The sequence below is a fragment of the Oncorhynchus clarkii genome, chromosome 7, assembly GCF_045791955.1.
Source record: "Oncorhynchus clarkii lewisi isolate Uvic-CL-2024 chromosome 7, UVic_Ocla_1.0, whole genome shotgun sequence".
Classification (NCBI taxonomy): Eukaryota; Metazoa; Chordata; class Actinopteri; order Salmoniformes; family Salmonidae; genus Oncorhynchus; species Oncorhynchus clarkii.
In genome coordinates, this window is record NC_092153.1 from 30711425 (window position 1) to 30738254 (window position 26830).

At 42.3% G+C, this 26830-nt stretch overlaps 1 protein-coding gene across 1 annotated transcript in view; it reads right to left on the bottom strand.

Moving 5' to 3' along the window:
* Window positions 1-1868: 1868 nt before the first annotated feature.
* Window positions 1869-26830, bottom strand: part of LOC139412583 (RNA-binding protein Raly-like) — a 190527-nt gene continuing 165565 nt past the window's right edge. Inside the window, exons 4-10 of the mRNA XM_071159294.1 lie at window positions 22598-22889; window positions 8418-8465; window positions 8260-8332; window positions 7487-7534; window positions 5289-5443; window positions 4801-4917; window positions 1869-1936 (exon numbers count right to left, since the gene is read on the bottom strand). Coding sequence (XP_071015395.1) covers window positions 1869-1936; window positions 4801-4917; window positions 5289-5443; window positions 7487-7534; window positions 8260-8332; window positions 8418-8465; window positions 22598-22853 — 765 coding nt within the window. The 5' untranslated portion in view covers window positions 22854-22889. The remainder of the gene's footprint in view (window positions 1937-4800; window positions 4918-5288; window positions 5444-7486; window positions 7535-8259; window positions 8333-8417; window positions 8466-22597; window positions 22890-26830) is intronic.

Genomic DNA, 26830 nt, shown 5'->3' on the forward strand with positions numbered 1-26830 from the left:
ACCAAGCCCTTCCTTGACTAATTGTCAGTTCAGTGCTTCAACAAATATGTTAAATGTCTGGTGGTACCCAAGGAGAGGGTTGGAAAGCAATGCCCTACAGTGTAATCTATATGTCCTTTCATAGTAGTGTTATTGTAAGTCTTTAAAATCAGTTGTGGTAATTTTTTTGATGTCTTATTTTTTCACCCGAGTAGGTTTCTTTTTTTTATGCAACTCCCCCCCCCCCAACAAAACTGAAATATCACACCTACATAAGTATTCATACCCTTTACTCAGTACTTTGTTGAAGCACCCTTGCCAGCAATTACTGCCTTGAATCGTCTTCGATATGACACAAGCTTGGCACACGTGTTGTTGGGGAGTTTCTCCCATTCTTCTCTACAGATCCTCTCAAGCTCTGTCAGGTTGGATGGGGAGCGTTGCTGCACAGCTATTTTCAGGTCTCTCCAGAGATGTTAGATCGGGATCAAGTCCGGACTCTGGCTGGGCCACACCCAAAGCCACTCCTGTGTTGTCTTGGCTGTGTGCTTAGGGTCGTTGTCCTGTTGGAAGGTGAACCGTTGCCCCAGTTGGAGGTCCTGAGTGCTCTGGAGCAGGTTTTCATCAAGGATCTCTCTGTACTTTGCTCCGTTCATCTTTCCCTCAAACCTAACTAGTCTTCCAGTCCCTGCCGCTGAAAAACATCCCCACAGCAATATACTGCCACCACAATACTTCATCGTAGGGATGCTGCCAGGTTTCCTCCAGACGTGATGCTTGGCATTCAGGCCAAAGAGTTTTATCTTGGTTTCATCAGACCAGAGAATCTTGTTTCTCATGGTCTGAGAGTCTTTAGGTGCCTTTTGGTAAACTCCTGGCTGTCATGTGCCTTTTTACTGAGGAGTGGCTTTCGTCTGGCCACTCTATCATAAAGGCCTGATTGGTTGAGAGCTGCAGAGATGGTTGTTCTGGAAGGTTCTCCCATCTCCACAGAGGAACTCTGGAGCTCTGTCAGAGTGACCATCGGGTTCTTGGTCACCTCCCTGACCAAGACCCTTCTCCCCCGAGTGACTCAGTTTGACTGGGTGGCCAGCTCTAGGAAGAGTCTTGGCGGTTCCACACTACTTCCATTTAAGAATGATGGAGGCCACTGTGTTCTTGGGGAACTTGAATGGGGTCCAGAGTGGCGCAGCAGTCTAAGGCACTGCATCTCAGTGCAAGAGGCGTCACTACAGTCCCTGGTTCAGATCCAGGCTGTATCACATCCGGTCTTGATTGGGAGTCCCATAGGGCGGCACTCAATTGGCCCAGCGTTGTCCAGGTTTGGCCAGGGTAGGCCGTCATCGTAAATAATATTTTTTTTCTTAACTGACTTGCCTTGTTAAATAAAGGTTAAAAAAAAATATAATATATCATAATAATAATATAAAAAATGGAGCAGACATTTTTTGGTACCCTTCCCCCCTCGACACAATCCTGTCTCGGACAATTCCTTCAACCTCATGGCTTGGTTTTTGCTCTGACATGCACTGTCAACTGTGGGACCTTATATACAGGTGTGTTCCTTTCCAAATCATGTCCAATCAATTGAATTTACCACAAGTGGACTCATCCAGTTGTCGAAACGTCAGGGACGATCAATGGAAACAGGATGCACCTTAGCTCAATTTCGAGTCTCATAGCAAAGGATCTGAATGTACTTATGTAAATATGGTATGTTTATTTTTTGAATACATTTACAAAAATGTAAATGTAACGTAGCAAAATGTGGAAAAAGTCAAGGGGTCTGAATAATAGTACAGCAGATGAGTCGCAGATTGAATTCCATTGAAATGAATGGACTTCCACCAGAACACATAAAGTTTAATAAAAGCTGTGTGCATGCTGTGTTAGCCTTCTGTTTTACGCATGTTACACTTCTGCCGCACGGCGGCGACTTTTGGCGAGTGGTCGTTGGCTATTGATAATACAACCCAGTAGAAAATGGGGGATTTCATAGCAAACTGAAGTTTGTATCCCCTTGTAATAGTAGACAGCACTTAGGCAGTAACTGTGAAAGCGTGTTAATTCTCTGCTATGAGAAAGAACTGGTGATTTGCGCTCACCTGAGGTAGTGTGGTGGCACCCTCTGGTGGCGTCAGAGAGCCATTTTTATCGAATTAACATGGCCCTGTGCCCCTAGTTTCAAGGGGACAAAGAGTGATATATACTGAACAGAAATATAAATGTAACATGTAAAGTTTTGGTTTCATGAGCTGAAATAAAAGATGCCAGAATTCTATACGCACAAAAAGCTTCGCAAATCTTGTGCACAAATTTGTTTACATCCCTGTTAGTGAGCATTTCTCCTTTGCCGAGATAATCCATAATCCAGGTGTGGCATATCAAGAAGCTGATTAAACAGCACGATCATTACACAGGGGCACCTTGTGCTAGGGACAATAAAAGGCCACTAAAATGTGCAGTTGTCGCACAATACAATGCCACAGATGTCTCAAGTTTCGAGGGAGCATGCAATTGGCATGCTGACTGCAGGAATATCCTTTAGAGCTGTTGCCAGAGAATTTAATGTTATTTTCTCTACCATAGCAGCACGTCCAACCAGCCTCAACCGCGAGCGGTTTGGATAGCTGAAGTGAGCACAGTGTATGAATGCTATAGCTGTGAGGCTAGTGTAGGCATTAGCTAGTTAGCAAGCACCTCGTTAGGCTAGGGTAAGTTTTAGCTAGCACAGTGCTAGGCGAAGGGTGCGTTGTTCGACTTCGGTTTAAAGTCTCCCACGACCGTAATGCCGTGAGGCTAAACTGGTCAGTCAAATCAAACGCATGAACGTAGGTTGAACTAAACGAGAGAATGGAACTTGCCATACTACTGTCTGGGCAGGTAGGCAACTCGTTTCTTAGTTATCTAGCCTTTCTTATGCAACTGTATGTGCAGGTAGGAATGCTCGTGTGATTAGCAACACTCTCGACAGGAGCAGAGGTCCTACATTTGGCAATGTTAACCTCACAGGTCCCCTGAGAACAGTTCAGTAGGAAGACAGCCATTTAGTTTTGTTGAGGAGACCTTCAGGAGAGTAGTGATCTCTTCCACAAGGAAGAGGTGAGAATGACCAGAGGAGGGGGTAGTGGTGCCTTATAAGGAGGCGAGGGGCTCACCTCATTCGCTCACTCAACTGGTCTGCCTCCAACAGATGATGTGCGATTGATTCTTCGAGCCGTCAGTGATATGCTGAGCAAATCCCGTAGTGAGACAATGATATGTGTATTTGAATTAGTACCCTGAGAAAGTAAAGCCATTCTAGAAAACCCAGAACCTTCTCACTTCCCACATGCGCCTTAACCTCTGGGGCTACTTTGTAGGTTGTACATTAAACATTTCATGTGCTAAAGTCATGAAACCAGTGAGTCAAGTGAACAAAAATCTGTTTCTGGTATATTTTCTCCACTGTTTCGCAATGTGATTTTTATTTTTATTTTTATTTTACCTTTATTTAACCAGGCAAGTCAGTTAAGAACAAATTCTTATTTTCAATGACGGCCTGGGAACAGTGGGTTAACTGCCTGTTCAGGGGCAGAACGACAGATTTGTACCTTGTCAGCTCGGGGGTTTGAACTCGCAACCTTCCGGTTACTAGTCCAACGCTCTAATGGGTCCCAAAAAAGCTTGAGGTATTGCATCTGCTCTCAATGGAACACTTTAACTAGGTACTATTTGTCCAGACATCATTGACAAGTCTACTTGAAAACCAAAAGTGTGGTACACACAGCAGATTAATAATTGACAAACATACATATGATTAGTTAGGACTTAGAGCTGCTCTGAAGTAAACCCCGAAACAACTGATCCAAGGTTAGTTGTGTTTCACATCGATACGGTTTGGCTTAAAAATTTAGGAAGGGAATACTGATCCTAAATCTCTGGTTAGAGGCCACGCCTGGTCAGAGACAGAGGAGCACTGAATTTATGACCTGTGTGTGTGTGTGTGTGTTTGAGAGAGAAAGAGAGGAGTACAGCTGGCCCAGCCTACAGGGCCATAAACCCAGTGCGAATGACAGTTCATATAACAGATCTTTGTCCCAAATGGCACCCTATTTCCAATGGGCTCTGGTCAAAGGTAGTGCCTTATATGGTGCCATTTGGGATGCAGACCAGGACCTCGCTGACTCGCACCTTTACAGTGTTTGACCCTCACTGTTAACAGAATATGATCTGTGGAGGGTCAATTTATTTAGAAAAAGGGCTTATAAAGGTGTCTCACATATGAAAAATAATGCAGGGGCTGTTGATGCAATAAAGTAGTCTGTGACAGGAGAGAGAAAATAGATGTTCTTCTTTGGTCACACCAAGGAGATAATCAATGGCTGATTGTGTCATTCTGCCACCTACTGGACAGTGGCCATTAAGGGAGAGTGGGAAACTATACAGTCTGCATACCAGAGGCAGCCTTGTAATAATAACTCAACTGAATTAATATTACACTAATTAAGGTTATTGACTCAGTCTGATTTTCTTGGCTGCTTCTGTAAGAGTTTATATTGGGCCTATCTTGGCCCTTTTTGTTTTTGGGGGTTGATTAAGCTGTATTAAACTGTACTCAACTCACACTTCAAGTTCTATTTGGCTGCAAGGACCTGCCATTTTTCACAGTGTTGGGGGTTCAATTGAGTTCTCTACCCTACTTTCTCTATCCTCCTGTAAAGGTGTTTTCACATAATTGTTTTACCTTTTGTTGACTCCACCCTGATAAAGAGTGCTCTCTGTAAAGTTGTAGTCTGTAGAGTTGTATTTTTCTTGTGGCCTGATGGAGATGGAACTCACCCGCGGCAAAGTGTTTGTCTTCTGTGATCTGTTCCACTCGGCCGAGCAGCGCATCAATGTTGAACTTGATCTGAGTCAGCTCTGATTGGATTGCCTGTAGCTCGTTGGATTTTTCCGCTGAGCTCACCGTAACAGACAACACCAGAACAGAGATATAAAGAGAGAGAAGGGGGTCAGCAAAGAAGAGTCATTTAAGTTTGAGATCCACCCAGACATTTATTGCAGCATGGAACCGAATCAAGAGAAGACTGCTGTATATGGTAACAACACTGCAAAGCGCGATTGCTCGAAACAATAACATGTACTCGTCCCAACAAATGATATCCATTCATCTTAGAATTTACTGTTTAAAAGCAAAAATACAATTTTAGATGAAAAGAGATTGCTATGGATTCGTTCAAGTTCAACCGAGCCATTTTAGTTCAGAGCTTTGCTTAAAGACATCTTATTGGGTAAATTGTTGATATAAAGCGCCTGCAGGAACTTACACTTCTGCTTGATGCTGCTAGGGAGGAGTGATGTGCGTTCCAACAGCTTGGCGGGCAAATAGTTGACCTGACGCACCAGGGGCATGGCCATGTGAGGCCACTGAACTGGCACTATGCGAGGCACTGGCGACACTCTGCCCCTGTACTCAAACAGCCTATAGAGGGAAAGAGAGAGGGTACACAGCCTTTGGTGGATGGATATTGATAATGTACATTTCTGTATTGAGTTATGACAGTACAGAGGTAATAGTCCGTTTTTGGGGGTTCTAAATTGACATTGAATTGTTTTTAGATGGTTATACTATAGATTTAGAATTCCTTTTAGGTATCCAAAAAATATTTGATAAAATATTGAATTTGGCCTTTACTACAGACCAGAGAAACACATTGAATAACACATTCATAAATGGCAAAAAAGACAGTCAAGAAATGAAAAACAAGGTTTTGAAGTGTTTGTCCTATATCTACGAGATATAAGAAAGCTCGGGAAATATAAATCTAGATTTTTTTGCATGTATTTAATCCCTTGCATGTATTTAATCCCTAGGCACAAAACTACCTTCATACTTCCATTCATTTTTTAAACCGGTGCCGGTTACCTTCAGATGGGCTCCTTGACACTTGTGATGGTCATAAAGCCAAACAGAGAACACCTTTGTGTTTTGAGAAACTTCCCTTTCCACATTGGGATCACATTAGTTTAGCTCAAATGGTTTGGATGCTACAAACAGAAGTTGGCACATTGACGGTACCGACTTCAGACAAGTCCCCTGACACTTGTGAAGTTCGTAATGCAAAACGGAGACCACCATGGTGTTCGTGAGAGTCTCCCCTTTCCATAATAGTTTTTTAGGTCAAACTGTTCGGACGCTACAGGCGTTTTCACGAGAAAGACTGATTTTCGGGATGTCACATGGTATGACAAACACCGCTATAGCTCTGCCATCTTTCACCATAGATGCGTAAGTGCAACATTGGCGGATAAGGTGGATTGAGACGCATTCAATGCAAAAAAATATCTCTAGCTTGAACTGACAGATTTGGATGGGGATTTTTTATTATGTTACCTAGATTGATGCACCAGTGCCCAAATCGACTCGAGGGTGTTAAAAAGGTATTGACATGCCTGAAACATTGAAAGGGCCAACTGAGGTAAAGCACTGCCTTCTTACACACAGAAGTTGTACACCATCTACAGTACACCATATTGTATCTACAGTATCATGGACTGTGGGTGTTGAATACATCTTATGGAGTTTGAGATAATTATATTGCCTTTAAGGGGTATGTGTGTCCATTGTTCAGTAGAAAAATAAACCTACCTCTGAAAAGGATTTAGAGGAAACTATTCTGCTTTCTCTGGTGTGTTGTGAATGAAATAAAGTAAGAGGCTGAGGCTATTGCCTCGGCTTCAAAGCGATATCTGCCGTCCAGACAGAGAGCAAGTTCGTTGGTTGCGTCAGCGGCTCCATGAAGACTAGGGGTTTTGAAGATCACTTGAAAGCAGAAGGGCGATTAAATTATTGGGTGTATCTCTCTGTAATATATTGATCCCAGTCAAAGGCAGCCTCTGACAGCCGTAACTCAGATTTGGACATCACAGAGAGGGTATAAATAAACTCCTCTGGATGGCTGAAATGTGTTCCTCATCTGGATATTATGTTCAGACATCTGCAAACACAGGCATCCAGCGGAGAGCACCAGCGGGGCTTCTATAGCCACTGAAATGGGAACGGCCAAGAGAGGAGGCGGACACTGCCAAAGTTTGCTCGGCACAGGCCATGTTGTGAAACAAAAGCTTGACTTAACAGCTGGGTGAGCGTTACTTATGGGAACAAGTTTTGACATCTTTCAGTAATGATGAGTTGAGAATAAAAGGCAACAACATCTTCCACTGCTCAGAAAAAAAGTCCCATGAAAGTAAATATATAGTTTATAGTCTTTGATCAATGACATTAATGGTTCGCACCCTCACAAAATACATTAATTGTGTCTGTATGACTGCATTATAATGCCATCACTGACTGATTTGTTTGGAGATTGCAAAACGATTAATGTCACTGATGAAAGAATATGATCTCTTTATTTACTTTACTGTGAATGTTTGCCATTGCAAAATCATTCTCTCTTTCTCATTGCTGGATGATGTGCAATGTAGAGTTACACCGAAAGTGTATTTACAGGCGTAATCCACTCACCTTTCATAGAATTCATCACTGTAGTAGTCATTATCAAAGTCATAGCCACTGAAAGAAACCAAAAAATATCTAGACAACATTATAATGTTCTGGAATGACATTGAGCATCAATAGTCTCCTCAGTTCCCAAATTCCTCTCCCTCATGTGCACTGACCTCAGAAAAAAAGACAGGTCAAAGCAGTACAGCAAAAATCCCACTATCAAGTTCTATCTGATCGGTGTAGAAGAAGGATAGGAAATGAGTAAAGGAATTACCAGCAACTATTGAGACTTGAGATTGACCACTTATTCCTGCCCCCTCCGTTCCATAAAGCCTTAATAGTTCAAATGTGTATTCATACGTACAGCAGTGTTCTAGAATATTGAACCGTTGGCTTTCATACTTTTCAAATTCTCAGCGCAGCTCAAGCAATTTCTTCAACTGTCAACACATTCAAATGAATAGAGCTGCATTGGTTGGGAATTGTGGGGAGGTATACAGAGCCACATAGCTATGTCACAACAGAATGCCGGACTATTGCGGCTCTGAGTCTGTGCACATGATTTACGCTTTACACCTTATAGAGTACACTCAGAAAAAAAGGTGCAATCTAGAACCCAAAAGGGTTCTTCAACTGTCCAAATTTGAGATCCCTTTGAAGAACACTTGTTGGTTCCGTTTTGGGTTTGTGTAGAACACTTTCTACAGAGGGTTCTACATGGAACCCAAAATAGTTCTACATGGAACCAAAAAGGGTTTTTACCTGAAACCAAAAAGGGTTCTCCTATGTACCTGTAGAGACCAGCGGCAGACCTCTTCCGTCCTCTGGGTCTGTTGGGCTTGGGCTCCCCCGCCATGTTGATGTCTGAGGTAGAACAAAGAATGTTACAGAGAAATTGAGAGAAATTGACTAAAAAGGGGAAAGTGTCACAAGTTTCATCTATATCAACCTTGCCCTCTGGGTCTGTTGGGCTTGGGCTCCCCCGCCATGTTGATGTCTGAGGAGGAGTGGAGAAAGGGGGTGTTACAGAGAAATAGAGAGAGATGCTTTTTTTTAAATCAATCTCTCAATAATCTAACGCCTACTTCACTTAAAATATACAGTGCATTTGGAAAGTATTCAGACCTCTTGAATTTTGTGACGTTACAACCTTATTCTAAAACGTTATTAAATACCACATCATGACAAAGCAGAAACAGGTTAACTAATTTTAGCACATTTATAAAAAAGACTGAAATATTACAATTACGTAAATATTCAGACAGGGCAAGGAAACCCATATTTAGAAACCTTAGCCTTACCTTTTAGTTAGTAAATATGGGTTTCCTTACACTGTAAGCAGTCTATGGACAACATAAGACAAAGCAGTGGTTTTGTTTACCTGGACACGATCTCCAAATGCTTATTTTTTAGCATTTGTGGAACAAATCCAATACAAGCCCTGATATTAGCTTTTGGAGACAGTTGTCAGATAAACAAACTCAAAGCATTGATTGCTGTCATACCTTGTCCATAGACTGCTTACAGAAACCAATATGTCATTTTGTAATTTGGGTGAACTTTAATATTACATCAAACATAGACAATATGAGAAGGATATGAGGTTTCTGTTACAGGTGTTACTGCTGCAGTATTATGTCTGACATTCGGGGGTCAGGTAAAGGTGAATCAACATAAAGGGCCCAATGGAAACACACCACATAACAAGAATATCTGGACCACACCCTTTGATCGCTGCATTGAACCTAGCCATAACACAAAAGGGAGCCCATGGGGGACGGGAGGCTGATTCTAGATCTGTCCAGTACCAAGCCACAACAGGGCAAAATGAAAGCCTGACAACAACCCTAATGTTTGTGCAGACCTACCATCTCCACCAGAGGGAGGTGTGAAACCATGATACGCCTCTCTCTGCCCCTCTGCCTTCTGAAAGTATTCTCTTTTTCCACATTTTGTCATGTTACAGCCTGAATTTAAAATACGTTACATTTAGATGTGTCACTGGCTCACACATAATACCCCATAATGTCAAAGTGGAATTATGTTTGTAGACATATGTAGAAACATTTTTACAAATTCATTAAAAATGAAAAGCTGAAATGTCTTTAAGTGAAAAAGTATTCAACCCCTTTGTTATGGCAAGCCTAAATAAGTTCAGGAGTAAACATATGCTTAACAAGCCACATGAGTTGCATGGACTCTGTGTGCAATAGTGTTTTAACGTGATTTTTTAATGACTACCTCACCTCTGTTCCCAACATATACAATTATCTGTCAGTCAAGCAATGAAGTTCACACACAGATTCAACCACAAGGGAGGTTTTCCAATGCTTCACAAAGGGCACCTACTGGTAGATGGGTAAAAATTAACTATCCCTTTGAGCACAGTGAAGTTATTAATTACACTTTGGATGGTGTATCCGTACCCCCAGTCACTTCAAATATAGTGTGTTCGGAAAGTATTCAGACCTCTTGAATTTTGTGACGTTACAGCCTTATTCTAAAAAGGGATTAAATACCCCATCATGACAAAGCAAAAACAGGTTAAGAAATATTAGCACATTTATAAAAAGACTGAAATATTACATTTACATAAATATTCAGACTCTTTACTCAGTACTTTGAAGAAGCACTTTGGCAGCGATTACAGCCTCGAGTCTTCTTTGATATGACGCTACAAGCTTGGCACACCTGTATTTGGGGAATTTCTCCCATTATCCTCTGCAGATCCTCTCAAGCTCTATAAGGTTGTGTAACCGATGTGAAATTGCTAGCTAGTTAGCGGGGTGCGCGCTAATAGTGTTTCAATCGGTGACGTCACTCGCTCTGAGACCTTGAAGTAGTTGTTCCTTTGTGGAGCGATGGCTAATGATGCTTCGTGGGAGGTAGTTGTTGATGTATGCAGAGGGTCCCTGGTTTGAGCCCAGGTTGTGGCGAGGAGAAGGACGGAAGCTACACTGTTACAGTTGGATGGGGAGCGTTGCTGCACAGCCATTTTTAGGTCTCTGCAGAGATGTTGGATCGGGTTCTAGTCTGGGTTCTGGCTGGGCCACTCAAGGACATTCAGAGACCTGTCCCGAAGCCGCTCCTGCTTTGTCTAGACTGTGTGCTTAGGGTCGTTGTCCTGTCGGAAGGTGAACCTTTATCACAATCTGAGGTCCAGAGCGCTCTGGAACAGGTTTTCATCAAGGATCTCTGTGTACTTCGCTCCGTTCATCTTTTCCTCAATCCTGATTAGTCTCCCAGTCCCTGCTGCTGAAAAACATCCCCAGAGTATGATGCTGCCACCACCATGTTTCACCGTTGGGATGCTGCCAGGTTTCCTCAAGACATGTCGCTTGGCATTCAGGCCAAAGAGTTCAATCTTGGTTTCATCAGACCAGAAAATCTTGATTCACATGGTCTGAGAGTCTTTAGGTCACTTTTGGCAAACTCCAAGCAGGTTGTCTTATGTCTTTTACTGAGGAGCGGCTTTTGTCTGGCCACTCCACCATAAAGGCCTGATTGGTGGAGTGCTGCAGAGATAGTTGTCCTTCTGGAAGGTTCTCCCATCTCTACAGAGGAACAGTGGAGCTCTGTCAGAGTGACCGTCGGGTTCTTGGTCACCCTAACCAAGGCCCTTCTCCCCTGATTGCTCAGTTTGGCCGACCGGTCAGCTCTAGGAAGAGTCTTGGTGGTTCCAACCGTCTTCCATTTAAGAATGATGGAGGCCACTGTGTTCTTGGGGACCTTCAATCCTGCAGAAATGTTTTGGTGCCCTTCCCCAGATCTGTTTTGGTGCCCTTTCCCACATTTCCTTCAACCTCATTGCTTGGTTTTTGCTCTGACATGTGCTGTCAACTGTGGGACCTTATATAGAGAGATGTGCCTTTCCAAATCATGTCCAATCAATTTAATTTATAACAGGTGGACTCCAATCAACTTGTAGAAACATCTCAAGGATGATCAATGGAAACAGGATGCACCTGAGCTCAATTTTGAGTCTCATAGCAAAGGATCTGAATACTTATGTAAATAAGGTATCTGTTTTTATATATAAATACATTTGCAAACATTTCTAAAAACCTGTTTTTGCAGTATTGGGTATTGTGTGTAGATTGATGAGGAAAAAATATAATTGAATCAATTTTAGAATAAGGCTGTAACATAACAAAATGTGGAAAAAGTCAAGGGGTCTGAATACTTTCCAAATGCACTGTACAAGCATCTCTCCTAACTCAGTTGCCGGAGAGGAAGGAAACTGCTCAGGGATTTCACCATGAGACCAATGGTGACTTTAAAACAGTTTAATGGGATGGATCAACAACATTGTAGTACTCACAATACTAACCAAATGACAGTGAAAAAAGGAAGCCTGTAGAGAATCAAAATAGAAAAAAAAATATATCCTGTTTGCAATAAGACACTAAAGTAAAACTGCCAAAAAGGTTGCAAAGAATGTAACTTTACGTCCTGAATACAAAGTGTTATGTTCGGGGCAACGCCAACACATCACCTAGTACCACTCTTCCTATTTCAAATCCAACACATCACCTACTGTAGTACCACTGTTCATATTTTGAAGCATGTTTGTGGCTGCATCATGTTATGGATATGCTTGTCATCGGCAAGGACTACAGAGGTTATTTGGATTTAAAAAAATGGAATAGAGCTAAACACAGGCAAAATACTAGGGGAAAACCTGGTTCAGTCTGCTTTCCACCACTGGGAGACAAATTCAGCAGGACAATAACCTAAAACACAAAGCCAAAAATACACTGGAGTTGCTTACCAAGATGACATTTGAATTAAAATGGTCTTAAACATCTATGGCAAGATTTGGCTATCTAGCAATGATCAACAACCAACTTGACAGAGCTTGAATAATATTTTTCATAATAATGTGTAAACAATGTTCAATCCCGGTATGCAAAGCTCTTAGAGAGACTTACCCAGAAAGACTCACAGCTGTAATCGTTGTTTAAAGGTCATTAACATGTATACATATGTTAATACTTATTCATGTAAATGAGCCATTTCTGAATTTCATTTTCAATAAATGTGCAATTTTTTTTTAAAAATGTGTTCACTTTGTCATTTTGGGGTATTGTGTGTAGATCATGCGTGAGAAACAAAATATACTTAATACATTTTAAATTCAGGCTGTAACAACAAAATGTGGAATAAGTCAGGGATATGAATACCTTCTGAAGGCATTGTAGCTAATGCTAGCATCAGTGCTCTAAGTCTTAGCTGTCACTGGAGCCTATGGACACTGTCACCTCCAGTTTGAGCACCAGGCCTCCTGTTTGTGTTCTCTGGGCACACCCACTGTGGGGGCTTAGGGCTGAGGCAGTGAGGAGTACGCTAGGGCATCGCTCCACACTGAAAGCCTATTAACTTGACGTGAAAGAGCTGTGTGTATTTTTTCCCCCTGTTTAAATAAAGGTGTGTGTGTTTATGTGTGAGCATGTGTAGGTGTGTGCCTACTCATAAACGGCACGTCAGTAAGTGTATATGTTTTACATTTTCAGTCATTTAGCAGATGCTTTTATCCAGAGCAACTTGTGTGTGCATACATTTCTCTCAGTGGTCCCTCATGGGAATTGAACCCACAACCCTGGCATTGCAAACACCATGCTCTCCTAACTGAGCCACACAGGACCCCTGAAGATTTCTAAACTGCGTTTTAAAACTTTTAAAATTAATTAAGTAATATAATCTCTATTATTCTCTGTAAAATGTTCAACGTTGATTGTATGAATCTGAAGCTTGTTTATTGAATTACGTTGTTAGATGTTAAAATGATCACACTGTGGCGAAATCTGCACGGAGCCTTCACCGTGCACTGCCACTTTAAGAGCGCATGAGCAGTAAGGAAGGAGGAAATAAAGAGAGCTCGTTCAGCTCTTTGGGGAGGGGCTCTTTGGTGGCGCGACAGTTTGATTGTGTGTGCTGTGCTGCAGAAGTTTTGTTTGTTTTCAGCGTGTGTAGTTTATAGAGTGTTTAACTCAATCATCGGTGTAATCGCTCTAGGTCGTGGTTGTTTTCGTTTGGGACCGCGCCCGTTATGGATCGCATGGATTAGTAGCAACATTTTTGCGAAGCTTTAACATACAAACCAACAAACCATCGGACAGTCAGACAGTACACCTGCACGCCTGAAGACCACAGCTAAGATCTCTCTTGTTCTCTTTCTTTTTTTCTCTTCCCTCTATCGTTCCAGTGCTTTACCCTGCAACAGACTCTCTATTTTTCCAATGCACTTCCCATTGAAGTTCATTAGAGCTGGACTATTATTGCCCTGCCAGAAGTATTTGGACATTTTAGTTAAAGGGAGGTTGCTTGCAAGTTGTGTATTGTTATGTGAACTGTATTGAGGTGTACTAATGACATGTGGCCGAGAAGACTGTGGACATTTTTAAGGCCTTTGTTGTGTTGATGAACACCCCCCACATTCATACCCTCTGCACTCATCCACTAGAAAATAATACAGATTATTGCAAATCCTATGTTGATGACTGGGTTCGTTCTTGTATGAAGTTGCTGTTGAATTGCTCTGCCATTATTAGTATTAGTATTATTGTATGAGGTATTCTTGTTTGGGTTACCCCTGTGCTGTGATGTGGGTTTTATATGGTGTGTATTCTTTTTTTCTCTCCACTGGCTATCTGGGAAACCAGCTACCCTCTAGGCAGTCTCTTCTGCTGATGTGTGTGGGTCTGGTAGTGGTACTCTCTCTATTCTACTCTTTTCCTTTCGGCATGGTTAATACCTGCCTGTGAGTGATCAGCCAATGATCAGTCATTGTCTTCTTCAAAATTGGGTTGCCTATGGTTTGTAAACCAAATACTAAGGTAATATCCAGGTGCCAAGACCAATATTTATACAAGGACATTGGCCCCAAGATCCCGACCCAGTGAGATGAGACCATAGAGATGGATAGAGGACTCAACCTCTTTGTAACCCATTTTAGCCTGGACATTGCCAATGAAGGCTTCCACCATTCTAAAGTAGTCAGCTGGGTCAAGATTCCTATGGGTTGGGAGTAATCAGCCAATGATCAGAGCATTGTCTTCAAATTGGATGCTACGGTTTGTAAATTACTAAAACACCCCCCATCTAGTGGCCACAATAAATTAATGACAAGAATTGGTTCATGACTCCAGTACTGCAGGTGGAATTAAATCACCAAAATAAGATGTATGCATTAATCAAACACAACAAAATAAGAAAACTGACCACGGAGAGCGCCGTTGAGGCAGACGCCATAATGATGATCTCTCTAACTCTGTGGTTGAGACCATGACAAGTTAAAGACTGAAATTGTGGTCTTGAGTGGTCTCAAGACTAAGACCACTTGATCAAGAGGCCATGGGCCGTTTCTTCAATTGTATAAAACTCAAGTAGAGTAAACTTGAGCACAGTACAGTAAAAGTACATTACAGTATAGCACATTATAGATCTCTATGTAGTGGACAAATGGATGTAAATGTTTGGAATCTTGGAGGGTTGGAGCCCCCCTGCTGGCTATGCATCTCAATACTACACTTTTTCCTGAAGTGTGCACTTGTCTACTACCCACATGGTGCTCCTTTGTAGCTCAGTTGGTAAAGCTTGCAACTTTAAAATGTCGCTGCCTGTCCTGTAACAGACGCCATGATAGCCAGAAACAAAGATGAGACCTCATATATATTCGTGTCAATTGTTTTGGTTGTGATCGTTTCTGTTTGGACTTTAAAGAATCCCCAGAACTAACATATGGCTGGCTCTTTTTCATTTGGCCAGATGTACACCCCAGCAAAACATATTTTAGTCCCAAAAGCGTACTTTACATATTAGGAGTTTCGTAGTGACACTTCTTAAAAATACATGAAGATTTACCAACTTTCTACACACCATGCTGCAATGCTGGAGAGGGGTGCAATCCATCACCTGGTGATATTTGTAGGGGTGTGTCTTAAGGCACATTCATTCTACAGTCTATTGTTTGTAATAATTTTTTTTCTCACCCTTTTACATGATATTACAATCTTGTCTCATCAGTGCAACTCCCCAATGGGCTCGGGAGAAGTGAAGGTGAAGTCATGTGCCCTCTGAAACATGACCCGCCAAATCACGCTTCTTAACACCTGCTCGCTTATCCCGGAGCCAGCCGGTCAAATGTGTCAGAGGAAACACCATTTAACTGACGACCGAAGTCAGCCTGCAGGCACCCGGCCTGCCACAAGGAGTCGCTAGAGCACGATGAGCCAAGTAAAAACCCCCAAACTCTCCCCTTGCGCGACGCCCTATGGGACTCCCGGTTGGCTGTGATTACCTGTCCTGGCCAGGATCGAACCCTAGTCTATAGTGATGCTGACTTAGACCGCTGCGCCACTCGGAAGGCCCATTCTACAGTCGTTTAGTGTGTGTTTCCGTGATGTACATCAAAAGATGGTACAGCATTCTTTTGAGTACGATGTTTGAAAATAAACAACTACTAATTAGATTAGTATATTTCGATGTAATAATATAAAAAGATTTTCTCTTGAAATAATATTGGTAAAAAATACAAAAATCATGAATTACTTTATTTTCAAACAAAGTTTAGGAGTCAGGGTTTAGGACAGCCACCTCAACAGAAATAGGTGTATAAACAATGACTGTGTACTATATTAATTTAACAATATGTTTGTTATTGCCTTGGATTGAATTAGAACATATCATTATGTAAATAAATGTCCTATGTTTGGAGTGTGTTTTGAGAGTGGGACTGCAATTTGCACACTTCTGTAGAATCACCCATATAGGAAAATGCTTTTAGGGCTCTAGTTCCCTGACACTGACAGAGTCCAGTTGGGGCTCTGTGTAATGGGGGATGAAGCTGTACCAGACGACCAGTGTTGAATGATGCTCAGTGCAGTGCGGCCAGCGTTGTTATGAATACGAGTTGGAAGGAGGTTAATATCTGAGTTTCATTGAGATTAATGCTTTGATAACAAGCACCACTCTTCAAAGGGCTGATAAGGACTACAGAGAGTGCTGTAAGAGTGGTTCAGATACACACTGCTCATACCAAAAGCCCAACAGGTCTCTCTGCTCTCTCCCAGAGGCACACAGTGGTGGAAAAGTACCCAATTTTCATACTTGAGTAAAAGTAAAAGATACCTTAATAGAAAATTACTCAATTAAAAGTGAAAGTCACCCAGTAAAATACTACTTCAGTAAAAGTCTAAAAGTATTTGGTTTTAAATATACTTAAGTATCAAACGTAAATGTAATTTCTAAAATATACTTAAGTATCAAAAGTAAAAGTGTAAATCATTTAAAATTCCTAATATAAAGCAAACCAAATGGTATTATTTAAAAAAAAAAGGATGGCCTGGGGCATTGTCCAACATTCAGAAATCATTAAAAACAAAGCATGTGTTTAGGGAGTTCACCAGATCAGATGCAGTAGGTGTGACCAGGGGCCTGTTGCACAAAACTAGGATAAGGGATTAAGCCAGGATATCTTGGTGATCCTGGCTCAATTGATCCGTAATCCGGTTGCACTAAAGATGGATAGGGGGCAGGAGGATATGTTATGGTATAAATTACCATGGAGATTTATTCTGTGGAGCTAGCCTGCTCCAGACCAGGCTAAATTCCAGGATCTATTTAATCTCATCCCTAATGTCAGTCAGCAGTCACCACAAATGGAAACCAATAGTTATTTCACTGCTCACTATACATTGTTATCACATATAACTAGACCCACTGTTATTTAAACGTTTGTGATCATTCATTTCAATGATTTTGGATAAAAAATGATTTTTAGATGATGTTGCTATCATTAGATAATTTACAGTTTCCCATAGACTATAAGGCTATATATAAAATGCTAGAATATTAGGGCCACAGAGGGGAAAAAAACACAAGTCATAATATTGTAACCAGTTGTTTTAAAGGAGGACAGTTGTTAAAATGACAGATGTGGGGCATTTCGTGAAATTGTACTTCAGTATGGTTTCATAAACAAAGACATGCTGATGTGCCAGAATATTAAGTATCACATTGTCATAAGTATCAAAACTGTAAAAACAATATGTAGCTTTTCTGCAGAAAGAACCAGCCTCATAAATTTATGACTTTATCCTTTTTCTTCAGTGTGGCCCTAGTACTCTGTCATATAAACAAATACACATTCCATATGAATATAAAAACACAATGTGTAACATTATGTTCCTTTATTGAATAAGGACAAAACAAAGCAGGTAAACCATCAGCTCCTTTCAAAACTGAAGTCACAGTGACTCTACAAGATGGAAAGCACAGAATCTAAGCATATTATACAAAATTATACATATACAGACCTTTGAATGTGTATAACACACCCTGCATGTCTGCACACTAAAATAAATGCAGGACAAATCCATACACATCAACTGAACAGACAAATGAATGGATGCAGTAGCCTCCCTGCAGCCTTGTATTACACACAGTATACCGCACAAACATCATAAGAGGCCAAATTCGTCAAAAAACGAACCCAAAAAAACCCAAATTCCTCTGCCACCGCAGGACATATTTAACCAAAATTGAAAGCACACATACTAACTAAAATAATTCAACACATATTGGTCCCTCAGCAGCCGACCACTGTCGTCATCAGGGAAGATTGCCGGATTGTCCCAGTCCATGGCTGGTGGCACTCTGGGGGCCCTCTCCTTCCTCAGGCAGGCCACATTGTGAAGGACAGCACAAGCCACAGTAATATCACATGCCCTAACAGGGCTGACCCTTAATTTGTGAAGGCAGTGAAAGCGTGCCTTCAGGAGGCCAAAGGTCATTTCAACTCTGGCCCTGGTCCTGGCATGGGCATGGTTGTAGGCCTGCTGTGCTTCCTGGGGGTCTGTGAAAGGTGTCAGGAGAAAAGGCTGGCAGCCATACCCCCTGTCTCCCAGCAACACACCAGAGAATTCACCTGTCAACACAAAATCTCATCATTACTACCTCATAAACACAGTGATATTCTTGACACAGCCATGATGGTTATAAATAGGGGTTGTGTGGCTTACCTTGTGATAGGCACTGATAGATTTCAGAGGCCCGAAAGATTCTGGAGTCATGGACTGAGCCAGGCCATTTTGCCACAACATTGCTGATCACACAGTCAGCATTGCAGACCATCTGAAATCATAAGATGAGGAATATTACACCAATCAATGCACATCACTGGCAATGCAGAGTGTTCGTCAATGGACAATATCAAAAAGTTATGTTCACCTGAACATTAATGCTGTGAAAGGATTTCCTATTCACAAAATCGGCCTCATGGGCACCTGAGGGGGCTTTTATCCTTATGTGTGTGCAGTCCACTGCACCAATGACATTGGGGAAACCTGTCACACAAAGTAATGAGTATCCTACTATGTGTTAACAGTTGTCCTGTAATTTGTAGATCCTCTTACCTGCAATCCTATAGAACTCCTCTTTGATGTCACAGAGTCTTCTGTGGCCAGGGAAGGAGATGAAGACATCTGCTAATGCTTTGATAGCCAGACACACACTCCTTATTGTGCGGCAAATTGTGGCCTTGTTCAGCTGTTCTGCATCCCCCACTGAGTACAGGAAGGCTCCACTAGCAAAAAAGCGCAAGGCCACACAAACCATTTGCTCCACACTCAGTGCATGGCTCCGTGCAGTGCGGTGCTTAATCCTGGGACCCAGTAGTCTGCATAGATACCTGATGCCATCTGCAGAAAACCTGTATCTTTCATATAGATGGTCATCAGGGAAGGCCAGTGGGTCCAACCGGTCCCTGAAGACCCTTTCTCACCTGAAGGCTCTCCTCAGCACAAGTGCTTCTTCATCCACCACATCTCGCACGAATGGGCATGCCATTGTCAGAGCAGAAAGGAACACACAATTTTGGGCCTTCATATAGGCTAGTGGCCACACCTGGTGCTGGGGGGGGTGGGCAAAAGAGGGCGATGCCTTATAACGATGACTTGGTTGTACTGATTGCTGGGAAAATAAAAAAAACCTTAGAAAGATGCCACCGTCCTGTGTGCTCACAATAAGAGCTCATATGTCATGGCTCACTTGACTTTACGAGAATATACCTAATTTTTATTTTGAGCTGTGTCATCTTCTTGGAGCTGGGGGAGGAAAGAAAAATAATGATTAATACATTTGTGTTACAGTTAGCATACAGTGTACATTGAAGGCATATCTCACCTCCCTCTCAAGTTTTTTTATTTCAAGGTCCAGTTTCCTAATTGTCCTCTTTTTTATTTCGAACTCCAGTGCAAGATTTTCCATCTTTTTCTTCTTGTACTGAATGTCTATGTCTGCCAGTTCTATTTGGCACCGGAGGTGGTTGCCATACAACTTTCTGATAGCTTGTGAGCTCTGTGAACACAATACAATTAGCGCAGCTGGAATTTGGCAGGATGTGGTGTCCTTTTATTAATACGCACTATGTTGCCAGGCTGGTTTTCCCACTGTATAGCATCTGGGTCCTGTAAAAGAAATTAGATTTTTTGATTTTGATGAGGACTCCTCACCATTGTAGAGTAAATAGTACTTTCACAGTCTTAACATGATACCTCATGCCTTCTGGAATCCAGAGAGATGGTCTCCTCCTCATCATCGTCTCCATCATGTGCTGTTGCTGCTGCACTGGGGCCTTCACCCTATCACATTTAATCGGATTCATATTGAAGCTAGTAGACAAGACATGCCAGGCCTACAGTATGCCTTTGATGGAGTACTCACTGGATCAGCATCGTCTGGTGCTTGTGCTGGTGGCTCTAACAGGAACACAGTGCTGCCAGACACTGCAAGGCAATAGGTAAACCAAAGTCAGACAGTCCAAATTGATTCAATATGAATGTGGTTGTATCCCATGTAGAGATGGAAGGACATACCTTGAATGAAGCGGGTGGCATCTTGGGAGGAACCTATGCTCGTCTCTTTCCCCCCAGGGATCCCCTCTAAGACGGGCCTGCCTTTATTTAGCTCCAAGGCCATGTCCTCTGCTGGGGTAAGGTCAGCCTTTGGTGACCCACCACCCGTGCCTTGTCTGTGGGTATTCTTTTTCACTGCTAAAACAGTACAGACAATGTGTGAGCAGGCACCTTCTGGGTACAATATATGCTTGTGCTTTGTTAAATATTAGTCAGGGACCATACCATTCTGCAGAATGTTCTTGTATTTGATTTTGACCTGCTGCCATGTCCGTTTTGGCCCGTTCATGTTTAATCTACACACACACACACACACACACACACACACACACTTAATGGAGTCACACTGCAAAAAATTACTTGGTATTTTTGTCTTGTTTTCAGTAAAAATATCAAAAATTTTATCATAGCTTTATACAGTGTGATGGAGTTACTTTACACAATTTCACTCATATCTGCAGTGCATTTCAATAAAAAAAATTAACCGTTTCATAATTACAGTACAACTGCATTTTTGGAGATGTGAATTAAATATTTGAATTGTAATTGTGATGTTTCAGCGGAGCGGTGAGTGTGTAATTGTGCACTACTTACGCATTCAGGCGGTCTGCAATACTTTGCCACGCTTTTTCTCTTTGCTTTATCACTGTGGCGGTGTTGCCTTTCTTCTTAATTATATCTTTTACCTCCTCGTATGCCTCCATGAGGATTTGTGCTTCCGACGGGGAAAAGTACGCGGCTCTAGTTGCCATGGTAAATCAGTTAATCTGTGATCTGTGGCGGGGTCTATTTGAGTGAGCCGTGAGCGCGCACCTATCCAGGATTGGTTTCACCTGGCTTAATGAATCCGTGTCTGCTCATCCTGGCTTGGTCTTTGTGCAACCAATTAAGCCTGGACGCACATGTTTTGGCTTCATTGAGCTCAGCTGAGTCATTTATCCCGGATGTCTTAATTCTACTTTTGTGCAACAGGCCCCAGGAATGTTCTCTTGATAAGCGTGTGAATTAGATAATTTCCCTTGTCCTGTCAAAATGTAATGAGTACTTTTGTGTGTAATGGAAAATGTATGGAGTAAAAAGTCTTCTTTTTTTTTTAGGAATGTAGTGAAGTAAACGTTTTCAAAAATATAAATAGTAAAGTACAGATACCCCCCAAAAAACAACTTAAGTAGTACTTTAAATTATTTTTATACCACTGGAGGCACATTATGCAAGACCAAAATAAAACAGGGCCAACCCGTTTAGTCATGGCTGCTGCATTCTACATGGGGTACATACTGTATCATAAGGTCAAGAGTGGTTACTTGATTGATCTCTGCATGTGTGGTTCCCACCGTGAAGCATGGAGGAGGTGGTGTGATGGTGCTTTGCAGGTGACACTGTCGGCTCACTTAACCAGCATGGCTACCACAGCATTCTGCAGCGATACGCCATCCCATCTGGTTTGCGCTTAGTGGGACTATCATTTGTTTTTCAATAGGACAATGACCCAAAACACACCTCCATGCTGTGTAAGGGCTATTTGACCAAGGAGAGTGATTAAGTGCTGCAACAGATGACCTGCCTTCCACAATCACCCGACCCCAACTCAATTGAGATGGTTTGGGATGTGTGGGAACTCCTTCAAGACTGTTGGAAAAGCATTCCTCATGAAGCTGGTTGAGAGAATACCAAGAGTGTGCAAAGCTGTCAAAGGCAGTGGATACTTTGAATATGTGTTTGACAAATCTAAATATTTTGGTTACATGATTCCATGTGTTATTTCATAGTTTTGATGTCTTCACTATTATTCTACAAAAAAATAAAGGAAAACCCTTGAATGATTAGGTGTGTCCAAACTTTTGACTGGTACTGTATGTCAAAAGCTGAGTTCCACGGCATTTGTTGTGTATGTTAGATGGTGCCAATCTTTCCCATTCATGTGCAATTAAGACCTGCAGATTTCTAAATAACAGATGCCGTGAAATATGTTCTAATCGACTTCAGATCCCTTTTAAGGTCTGAAAACTTCTGACGAACTTTGATTTTAGGGTCAACTATTTTATTAATTATCCCTCGACAGTGTCTGTTGACATATGCTGATCTGTTATTATCATGACATTATCATCATCATTACACTGAAATGTAATGGTAACACTTGCTACAGCTGAAACAAAAACATGGCCCTAGTATTCACTATTGAGATGAACGACAGAAGAACCCAAATAGGACTCACCCAGAGTCTGTCCCGCCATCACTCGTCCATTCTCCCCTATAACAGACCCACGGGCATGCCTCTCGCTGGCATACTGGACAAAGGCGTAGCCCTTGTGCACAGAGCAGCCCAGCACACGGCCATATTTCAAGAAAATACTCTCCACATCCGACTTCTTCACCACGGCTGTGTTGAGGTTACCGATGAACACGCGTGAGTTGATGGACTTGGGGTCATTCTTGTTGGTGTCATTGCTGGTGTGAACCTTCAGAGACATCTTGGTTATGAACCTCAAAATATAACCTCAAAATATCTGCGAGGAGGGGGGAAAAGCATGATAAACATACATTTTGTAAGTTCCTTTTCTTGGGATGATTACCCACTAGGCACACCATGCAATTTCAACGTGGACAATTGGGTAATATTTGGGTGAGCAGTTGATCAATGAGATTACAACCTACAGATAACTGCCAAAATAAAGGAAACACTTTATTAAATGTAAATGAGGGCTACAAAGTATATTGAAAACAGGTGAGATTACAGGTGTGATTCCTTAGTTAATTAAACAATTAACATCCCATCATGCTTAGGGTCATGTAGAAAAATGCCCAGCTGCCTATTACTTTGGCTCCCATGGCTATTCCATAATTTGGGAAGAGATACCAGTTACTTTGAAAGAGGGGTCTCAAAGGACCGTTTTACGGTCTCCTAACCAATTGTGCTATTATGTGTTTTTTTCGCGATATTTGTAAATTATTTTGTACATAATGTTTCTGCAACCGTATCTTACGGCAGAAAAGAGCTTCTAGATATCAGGACAGTGATCACTCACCTCGGATATTTTCAACAACAAAAACAACAACAGCAGCAAGCAGGACTCACACGATACTCTCCAAACACCACACAGGGCAGACATCCTAATTATTCGCAAAAGGAAGTGACACAGAGGAAGAAGAGCCGGATGCCTCGTCCGGACCTGCAGAAGGCAACAATATTACTCGCCAACGTGCAGTCATTGGACAATTAACTACACAAGGTACATTCACGAATATCCTACCAGCGGGACATAAAAAACTGTAATATCCTATGTTTCACGGAATCGTGCCTGAATGACGACATGGATATTCAGCTAGCGGGATACACGCTGCACCGGCAGGATAGAACAGCACACTCCAGTAAGACCAGGGTGGGCGGTCTGTGCATATTTGTAAACAACAGCTGGTGCACGAAATCTAAGGAAGTCTCTAGATTTTGCTCGCCTGAAGTAGAGTATATTATGATAAATTGCAGGCCACACTACTTGCCTAGAGAGTTCTCAGCTATACTTTCCGTGGCTGTTTACTTACAACCACAGACAGATGCTGGCACTAAGACCGCACTCAGCCAGCTGTATAAATCCAGTTGCTCCTATCTGAGACGCAGATGTCTCAACTAGGCACCTGGAAATGCAAATGCGCTACGCTAAATGCTAAATGTACTCGTTAAAACTCAAACGTTCATTAAAACACACATACAGGGTATTGAATTAAAGCTACACTCGTTGTGAATCTAGCCAACAAGTCAGATTTTTAAAATGCTTTTCGGCGAAAGCATGAGAAGCTATTATCTGATAGCATGCAACACCCCAAAATGCCTGAAGGCGACGTAAACAAAAGAATTAGCGTAGCCGGCGCTACACAAATAGCAGAAATAAAATATAAAACATTCATTACCTTTGACAAGCTTCTTTCTTGGCACTCCTATATGCCCCATAAACATCACTATTGGGTCTTTTTTTCGATTAAATCGGTCCATATATACCCAAAATAGCCATCTATGAAAACTGTGTAATTCAGAAAAAAACATTGTTTCAAAACGCTGCGTCATTTTTTTTAATTAAAAAAGTCGACGATAAACTTTCACAAAACACTTCAAAATACTTTTGTAATCCAACTTTAGGTATTAGTAAACGTTTATAATCTATCAAAATGATCACGGGGCGATGTGTATTCAATAGCTCCACGTCTTGAAATCATGGTCGGAAATCTCTCCTCCAAAACATCCTGTCGGAGACCGGAAGAAATGGAATCCCTTTCCTTTGTTTTACCAAGAAATAACTCTCAAAATGACGACAATGGCGACATCGTGTGGAAGCTGTAGGAATTGCATCCTTGGTCCTATTTAATTTGGTGTCCTTTAAACAATACATGCAAGTGGCGCATGAATATTATTTTCAGCTTTCAGTGACCAGTTTTTCTTGCGCTTTTCGATGAAACACACGCTCTGTTATAGTCACAGCCGTGATTTAACCAGTTTTAGAAACTTCAGAGTGTTTTCTATCCACACATACTAATCATATGCATATACTATATTCCTGGCATGAGTAGCAGGACGCTGAAATGTTGCGCGATTTTTAACAGAATGTTCGAAAAAGGAGGGGGTAGACTGAAGAGGTTATAAGGAAATAAGCAAGCAGGAAACCACTCACCCAGAGATGGCGCTCCTAGTGGCTGGAGACTTTAATGCAGGGAAACTTAAAACAGTTCTACCAAATCTCTATCAACATGTTAAATGTGCAACCAGAGGGAATTTATTTTCTAGATCACCTGTTCTCCACACACAGAAATGCATACAGAGCTCTCCCTCGCCCTCCATTTGGAAAATCCGACCACAACTCTATCCTCCTGATTCCTGCTTACAAGCAAAAATTAAAGCAGGAAGCACCAGTGACTCGATCTATAAAAAAATGGTCAGATGAAGCAGATGCTAAACTACAGGACTGTTTTGCTATCACAGACTGGAATATGTTACGGGAATTCTTCCGATGACATTGAGGAATACACCACATCAGTCACTGGCTTTATCAATAAGTGCATCGAGGACGTCGTCCCCACAGTGACTGTACATACCCCAACCAGAAGTCATGGATTACAGGCAACATTCGCACTGAGCTAAAGGGTAGAGCTGCCGCTTTCAAGGTGCGGGACTCTAACCCGGAAGCTTACAAGAAATCCCGCTATGCCCTGCGACGAACTATCAAACAGGCAAAGCGTCAATACAGGGTTTAGATTGAATCATACTACACCGGCTCCGACGCTCGTCGGATGTGGCAGGGCTTGCATACTATTACAGACTACAAAGGGAAGCACAGCTGCGAGCTGCCCAGTGACACGAGCCTACCAGGCGAACTAAATCACTTCTATGCTCGCTTCGAGGCAAGCAACAGTGAGGCATGCATGAGAGCATCAGCTGTTCAGGACGACTGTGTGATCACGCTCTCCGTAGCCAACGTGAGTAAGACCTTTAAACAGGTCAACATTGACAAGGCTGCGGGGCCAGATGGATTACCAGAGCATGTGCTCTGGGCATGTGCTGCCAACTGGCAGGTGTTTTCACTGACATTTTCAACATGTCCCTGATTGAGTCTGTAATACCAACATGCTTCAAGCAGACCACTGTGCCCAAGAAAACAAAGGCAACCTGCCTAAATGACTACAGACCCGTGGCACTCACGTCCGTAGCCATGAAATGCTTTGAAAGGCTATGTAATGGCTCTCATCAACACCATTATCCCAGAAACCCTAGACCCACTCCAATTTGCATGCCGCCCAAACAGATCCACAGATGATACAATCTTTATTGCACTCCACACTGCCCTTTCCCACCTGGACAAAAGGACACCTATGTGAGAATGCTATTCTTTGACTACAGCTCAGCGTTCAAAACCATAGTACCCTCAAAGCTCATCACTAAGCTAAGGACCCTGGGACTAAACACCTCCCTCTGCAACTGGATCCTGGACTTCCAGACGGGCCGCCCCCAGATGGTGAGGGTAGGTAGCAACACATCTGCCACGCTGATCTTTAACGCTGGAGCTCCACAGGGGTGCGTGCTCAGTCCCCCCCTGTACTCCCTGTTCACCCAAGACTGCATGGCCAGGCACGAGTCCAACACCATCATTAAGTTTGCAGACGACACAACAGTGGTAGGCCTGATCACCGACAACGACGAGACAGCCTATAGTGAGAAGGTCAGAGACCTGTCCGGGTGGTGCCAGAATAACAACCTATTCCTTAATGTAACCAAGACTAAGGAGATTATTGTGGACTACAGGAAAAGGAGAACCGAGCACGCCCCCATTCTCATCGACGGGGCTGTAGTGGAGCAAGTTGAGAGCTTCAAGTTCCTTGTTGTCCACATCACCAACAAACTAGAATGGTCCAAACACGCCAAGACAGTTGTGAAGACACGAAAAAGCCTATTCCCCCTCAAGAA